Below are 7,500 nucleotides of genomic sequence, written 5' to 3' on the forward strand. Positions count from 1 at the left end.
AGAAGAGGAGAGAGAGAGAGAGAGAGAGAGTGAGAGAAAAGGAGAAAGAGAGAGAGGGAGAGAGAGAGAGAAGAGAGAGAGAGAGAAAGAGAGGAGAGAGAGAGAGAGAAAGAGAGGAGAGAGAGAGAGAGAAAGAGAGGAGAGAGAGAGAGAGAGAGGAGAGAGAGAGAAGAGAGGGAGAGAGAGAGGAGAGAGGAGAGAGAGAAGAGAAAGAGGGAGAGAGAGAGAAAGAGAGGAAGAGAGAGAGAAAGAGGAGAGAGAGAGAGAGAGAGAGAGAGAGAGAGAGAGAGAGAGAGAGAGAGAGAGAGAGAGAGAGAGAGAGAGAGAGAGAGAGAGAGAGAGAGAGAGAGAGAGAGAGAGAGAGAGAGAGAGAGAGTGTGTGTGTGTATGTGTGTGTGTGTGTGTGTGTGTGTGTGTGTGTGTGTGTGTGTGTGTGTGTGTGTGTGTGTGTGTGTGTGTGTGTGTGTGTGTGTGTGTGTGTGTGTGTGTGTGTGTGTGTGTGTGTGTGTGTGTGTGTGTGTTGAAGACAATGCATAACACCCACCTTTCTTTGTATCCTGATTCACCTGAGTGAGTGCATTGACATCGAGCGAGAGGGACACGCTGTTGTTAAGGCGAGTAATCAGGGATTCTAGCACCTTTTCGACACTTGGAACAAGAATGCCCAAGTTATGGAATACCTGAAGGGCTGTAGCAACCTGTGTTTATAAAAGCAAAAGTATTTTGAGTGCAATATACAGCATAACTATACAATTGATTTTCTAAGCTTGCATCAATCACATGATGTCATCAATGATTATCCTTATTTGTTACACAAAGTATTTTAGCTATAAATAACACTACATAATTTATATTAAATGAGGCGCCATCATATCAAAATTTTTAAAAAATCAGAAAGAGTCAAATGCACGACAAAAAGATTTAAAAAAAGAAAAAAAAAGGGTAAAGAACTGAAAAATTACAAATCTAATATTATCAATTCCTTCAAACTTATGACAAACTAAAGGGTCTGGACCTCTGACCTGACCCAACTTACCTGAGTTTGGTTTTGTGCCTCCATGCCACGGTCCATCATTGCAACTGCCTGTTTCTCCACATCAGAACGAGCCTGCCGCACTAGTCTCTGGTCCCTCTCCAGAACCTCCAGCCCTGTTAAATCCACATCGCGACCCAGGTGGTCTGAGGGATGGACAAACGTTTAGTGAAAAGAAAGAAGGATTTCTGGGAAACGTAGTAGAGAGATAGACCTGAATAGATTGTTTTATGAAGTTACAATTCCTTATATGATTCTAAAAAAACTTTAGTCTGACAACTGGTAAATGAATAAATTTACTCCTTTTATTTTTTTGTGTAACTGCATATCTTAAGCCTATGAAGAGCTTACAGTGTATATTAGTTCAGTGTCTAGAGAACAAAACTGAAAACCAATCTTAGTTTATACTTACCCAGTTCACTTAGACTACTGGCAGCTTTTGTTATATCTCGAGGTCCATTTGCTAGTTGCTGTTGTAGCCTCTGTGACAGCATAAGACAGCGAATAACTCTTCTCAGGAGTTCGCACGTGGCCTGTAGTCTGCCTAAAATGAGCGTGTGCTTCTCTACTCTCTGGTATGGGTCCACAACTCGCACTCTCAGTCTCTCCACTCCAGCCAAAAGTGTCTGGGAGTATTAGAATGAGAAAATTAGCAAAGGATTATTTTTCAGAATAGTGTAATTCCCATAAGACTTCGTAATTTGGAATAGATCAAATAATGAATATATGACCTAATGTTCAATTTCTGGATAACAATCTGGAATGATAATGAAAAAATAAATTTACCCTCTATTAGCATAAGCATGTCCATATCAAGAATTGCATAAAAATGCAGTTGAATTATAGAATAGAGGAATATTATTCTAAATAAAAGCTACAGTCATACCTGGATTCTGGTATGCATAGTGTTGAGCACATCTTCCAATGTTTCAACTCCCGTGGCCTGTGACAGAAGATCTTCGTAATGGCTCCCAACTTGGCTTTCTATCTCCCGTTCCAATCGGTTAATTCCTGTTGGATTTTGGAATTGATTCATTGTGACAAATGTAGAAAAACAAAGAGTAAGATATATATGTAAATGATGTTTAAAAATTACATCTTCCTCAAAAACATGGAATTCTCACCAAGTTATACCAGCCATACTTCAAAACTGATTACATACCTCACTTGAGGAATTAATCAATTCTCATTCATAACTATTCTACAATGAAAAATTATGCATTTGTCCTTCTATCTATCAATTACCATTTTCCTTCACACTCTCAAGAGCACTTACCAAGAGTAAGTTTATTCAGCTGTTCTGCAATGATGACACCCTGAACCATCTGACTGGTGTGGCTCTGGACATCGAAGTCCTCCTCAAGAAATGGTGCATAAGTAGCTGAAAGGGAGACATAAACATTATCAAAATAATCAATTATCTTCTACAAGACATTATACAAAATGATGTATATCTCTATGTCTAATCAATAAGTAAATACCATTATCATAGAACAATATATTTCAATAAGCAGAAGCAGAATATTACACTAACCATCTTCCTGAAATTCTTTAAACACTGTAGCCGCCATTTCTGCTGCAGGTTTATACTGAAAACAGATGGTCTATATTAACATATACACACAAAGTATATAGATACATTAGTATGTTTTTATATACATCATCATTGAAACTGATTCCTCATTACTGCTAAACTTTTTAGATTCTCTAAGCAAGACAAAATATATGTGGCATATGATTTTGGGCATCTAAGAAAAAAGTGTGAGTTGCAGGTGTGTTATTATATCAAACTTCCTTTATCTTTATGTCCTCTATTAAGCATCTTAGAATCAGATGGGCAATCAGACATGTTACATTGTATGGAACAAACTTGGGTGTATATAAACTATTTTATCGATACTGGAAGGAAAATGGGTACTAGATTACCCTTCAGATTCCTTAGAACCCAATAACTATTAGAAAAAAATAATTCATGGTATCTATTTACTAGAATTCTGCACACACAGCCTACTGGATGGAATATGACGCCTGGCATAAACGATTTTTCCATAAATCCATCATAAAAGACTTTGGAACCCTGTAGCTCTGGAGCTAATGCCATTACAGCCATAATACTTCATGACTGTGTGCAAGCTTCAACTGTGAGCAGATCCCGATGTCACGTCATGTACGCATTGACTCCCGTCTTTTAGGCCTAATCGGTGCCGACATGTATGTCATGACACCCGTACGCAATGGATTAACTCACATGCATTTTGATTGCTTTCCATTATATCATAGAGATATAAAGTTTATAATATTTTTTTTTTTTTTTTTTTTTTTTTACATTTCTATGATTCTACAGACCTTGGTGCAAGTTGGCACCCACCAAAATTATTCCCAATTGGGCCCTGCACCTCCTAAGGCCAGCCCTGGAGACAAGCATCAACTGGTGGCCATTATGATAATGGTATGGCTGAAACCAATTGCCATGGCCTGCATGCCCTTGGCAATCCAGCAAAGAACAATAAACCTCCATTATATAAACTTTGACAACATAAAGCTTTGACTGGGTCCTGATAATAAATAGCCAGACTTTATATTGCCAGATTATACAAAGTGAAGCTTTGATAGACTTTATCAGAGAAAAAGGCATAAGGGTGCAGTATTGATTCTCATATGAGATTTACATTGGCTAGGGCTAGCCTCAAAACGAAATTAGGTTAGGGTAGGCCATTGGTTTATCATTGTGTGGACAAAAAAATGCCCTGAAAACAGTGCAAAATTCCTGCTAAAAATTAGTTTATGTTATGGCAATATTGGCAGGTATGGAGGCAACTGCAATTAACCCTTTGATGACAGTTCGTCACACCCATGTGACACGGCTTAATGCCCGATGACGGGGTGACACACCAGTGTAACGTTCCCGATGCAATATTGCATAGGCCCGGCGTAGGGGGTTTCCATTTATCGCCGGACCTGTCGGGATTGGGTTAATGTGCTCATGGCACAATTAACTGCAAGAGTTAGTAAATTGGAAAGTAACCACATATTATACAATTACATTGTATAGTGGCCAGAAATATACCACTATTTTAAATGATTTGTAGCTTCCCCCACTCAAAAACCCTGATCTCCCTTTGGTTCCCCAAGCCTGTTTGATATGGAGGGGGAGAGGGGGTATGAACTCGGGAAGTAATGTTTTGCAGTGGAAATAAACAATAGATTCATACGAGTTATAGTTAATTGATGCTATAGTGGCAGAACTATGCCCTCCCCCCCCCTTTTCAGGGAATCACTGGGGTGCAACATAATTTAGAAAAATTTCGATACACACCTTGTTAAGCCTGTGTAGATCAGGCAGTTTAAATCTTGCCTGTGAGAGCATCATAATCAATATTTTTACCAAGAATAAACAAAAGATATAAAATAATGATATATATAACAAAAATAATGAACACTTGCTGTGCACTTATTTAACTAACTTATTTTCTTTCAAAGAACGACCATGATTAATAAAATTCTATTCTGCTAATGATGCCAAAGATATTTCTTTAAGTATTCGTTGTCTTGTATATTCACCTTTCTTCTTACAATTCCAAAAAAATCAAATTAACAAAATTATTAAATCAACTCGGGTAAACTTACTGTCACATCACCAAAAATATAGACGGTGAAAAGACAACAAAAAGATAAGTGACGGTCGGCAAAAGATAATGGGATCGAAATTTATGGTATGATATCTTTTCTCTGTGTCACTCAAACTATTTGAGCATTTCATAATTTTGTTATTTTTATTATATATCTTTACAAACAATTATTGTTGACTTTTCTTTGAAATGTGTATAGTCTTAAGTTTTTGAGCGTCAAGATTTATCTCATGTCTCAAATTTCTATAATAACCAAGTATATTTGTGATTGATGGTGATCACCATACATAAAAGTCCTATAATAAATTTTGGATATCATAACAATATGCGATTACCAAAAGATACTCGATTCCTTATAAACCACTGACCCTCCCTCTGACTCACCCGATCGGAAAAGAACATTCCGTTGTCTATACTTCAATGTAAACACGATCAGCTGTTTGAGTGGAGTGACAGAGGGTGACGCACCCTCATTTTTCATCCTTTTCTGAGCAGTTTGGGGCATTTAATGAGGCAATAATGGGGGCAATAACCAGTAGACAGAACGCTGGGGTGGAAGAGGTGGATATTGGCGTCAACCATGCGTACAGATACCCCCCAAAATCAGGTAAATTTTGTTGGTGCGAGTGTAGGTCATGAGCAATTTCGAAAAGAAGAATTCAAGGCGTTATTTTTATATCCATGCTATTTTTTTTTTATTTTGTTTTCCATGTTTAAATTTGATTCGTGTTATTTGGCTAGTTGTTATTGGTTAGTGGTTCTATAAACAGATTTTTTGTCATGATTCATAATGTTACTTTTGTTATTTTTCGAGCAAGATGTTTATTCTATTTTTATTTTATTCTATTATTATTTTTATATCTTGGGTTTATGAAGGTTCTGTTTGGTCAGTTTTATTTCTCTATATATCAGTTTTGGAAGTATAGCACTTGCAAACCCAAGATATTTTTTATGAATCCTGATTACCCAAATGAGATGTAGGGACACAGTATTGCCTATAGTTTGACATACAAACCTTATTAGGTAGATAATTGATAAAAATCTGTAAATGATGGAAACTACAATGCATTGAAACATATCCCTTTGAGTTGTGTTGTTTTCTCATATAGCATGTTCACACCTCAGGTGCTTGCACACTTTGGCTTTGCATACTAAAGGTTTGATGAAAAAGGTCATACTTTATAGTCCAGTATGTTTGTTCACATACAGAGGTTATGAATATGTGGATGTTGAATTGTTTCCTCTTTGCAGGTAATATTTATGACCTGTGATATGCTCAACCCTGAGGTGATTCTGTAGTAGTATTGCACACTATTTTAATAATATTTATTTTTTCATAAGGATATTATATAAGAATAGCAGATAAAATTTTCTGTCTAAGTTTTTTTCATTGTATTAAAAGTTATTCCAATTTAGATAAAGTGGCAATTATCTAAACACTAAGAATACATTGCTAGGTCTGAATGGAAAAGGTGTGCCAGATTCACATTCTTATAGTGATAATTCAGTTCATGATCAGAAAGATTACATTTTCCACACATTTTGGAGAGATTGAAGGCTCCAAAAAAGTTGTAGATATGTAGCAGAAGTCATATATTGAAGTTTATTGTAAGTATGGTATGCTACTCATTAAAGGTAAATTTAGCCACCAAGAATATATGCTTCTCAAAAAAGAGAGTGGATTCCATTGAGTGAACGTGAAGATGTTAACAGAGCAGCCTTCTTAATATTTTGCTTTTTAACAATATCAATGATATTGATAATGGTAATATGATGGTGTTGGTGTAAATAATCATATTAATGATTATAATGATGATGCTTATGATACTTGTAAAGGAAATGTTATTAAAGATAATTATTAGAGTAATGTTCATAATAATGAAAAAGATACTACTCTAATACTAATGCTAAAGAAATATCATAAAGGTAATCATTACAGCAATATTAATAATAATGATAAAGATACTACTCTAATGATGTGGATGATAATGATAAAGATGATATGAATGATAATTTCTATAGTAAGGGTAATTTTCATAATACTAAGGATAATGTAAACAAAAATAATGATAATGATAATAATAGACAAAAATAATGAGGATAAAGATAATGATCATAAAGATATTAATGATAATGATAATGAGTATAATGATAATGACGATGATAGTAAAAATGATAATTATTATGATGATTATAAAAATTATCATGAATATGAAATAAATAATATTCATAACAATGATAATAAGAATAATTTTATTATGTATGATACTGATTAACATGACGTGATATTTTGAAAGTGAATTAGCATTTGCCTTTTCTGAAGGGAAACTTTTTATATTTCAGACAATCTATTTTTCTTTCTTTTGTGTCCCAATAGATGGTCTCAGAAATGAAAGGCAATGAAAATGCTTATCTAGTGTTGTTAGGATAAGTAGGTTCAATTTTGTTATGTAAATGCTAGACTGATAATGATGAATCACAGATGATAAAAGGGCAATGATTTTACAGATTAATTGTGATATATCTCAGAGTCATCAGGAATTAACATGCAACTTTTATTGTTTGTGATAGACAAAGATTTTAAACTTTACAGTCTAAGGATTCATAATATAGTAATGACTTTTAATGTAATAGATACTGATGTTACTTCTTTGTTTTCAAGAGATACTCATTAGGAAAATGACAAAGTTTCACCTCATTCCAAAGTAACTTGATTGGCTTAAACTGCATTCTTTCAATAATTGAGTGTTCATCTTTATTTGATTTTTTTTCCATTATGTAATTTAATCTATTATAATATTTTTCTTACTTACAGGAAACTACTTTAGCAGTTACTTT

General features: G+C 34.8%; 2 protein-coding genes across 18 annotated transcripts in view; one reads left to right on the forward strand and one right to left on the reverse strand.

Annotated features, from left to right (window-relative positions):
• fws (Conserved oligomeric Golgi complex subunit 5 four way stop) overlaps positions 1 to 4,679 on the reverse strand; it is a 14,853-nt gene extending 10,174 nt beyond the window's left edge. Inside the window, exons 1-7 of the mRNA XM_086554404.1 lie at positions 4,661 to 4,679; positions 2,568 to 2,622; positions 2,310 to 2,414; positions 1,920 to 2,044; positions 1,446 to 1,659; positions 1,037 to 1,179; positions 545 to 698 (exon numbers count right to left, since the gene is read on the reverse strand). Of these exons, the coding sequence (XP_086410530.1) occupies positions 545 to 698; positions 1,037 to 1,179; positions 1,446 to 1,659; positions 1,920 to 2,044; positions 2,310 to 2,414; positions 2,568 to 2,604 (778 nt within the window). The 5' untranslated portion in view covers positions 2,605 to 2,622; positions 4,661 to 4,679. The remainder of the gene's footprint in view (positions 1 to 544; positions 699 to 1,036; positions 1,180 to 1,445; positions 1,660 to 1,919; positions 2,045 to 2,309; positions 2,415 to 2,567; positions 2,623 to 4,660) is intronic.
• Positions 4,680 to 5,082: 403 nt separating this feature from the next.
• Positions 5,083 to 7,500, forward strand: part of Mrgn1 (Mahogunin ring finger 1) — a 22,292-nt gene continuing 19,874 nt past the window's right edge. For all 17 annotated transcript variants that reach the window (XR_006223418.2, XR_015192486.1, XR_015192487.1 and 14 more), the window contains exons 1-2: positions 5,083 to 5,269; positions 7,478 to 7,500. The exon at positions 7,478 to 7,500 is cut by the window's right edge and continues 96 nt beyond it. Coding sequence is in view for 12 of the 17 variants with exons in the window: in XM_043019190.2 (XP_042875124.1) it covers positions 5,182 to 5,269; positions 7,478 to 7,500 (111 nt within the window). In the remaining 5 variants the exon portion in view is untranslated. The remainder of the gene's footprint in view (positions 5,270 to 7,477) is intronic.

Source organism: Penaeus japonicus, unplaced genomic scaffold, assembly GCF_977035675.1.
Source record: "Penaeus japonicus unplaced genomic scaffold, GWHDUDI00000001_assembly GWHDUDI00000029, whole genome shotgun sequence".
Taxonomy (NCBI): Eukaryota; Metazoa; Arthropoda; class Malacostraca; order Decapoda; family Penaeidae; genus Penaeus; species Penaeus japonicus.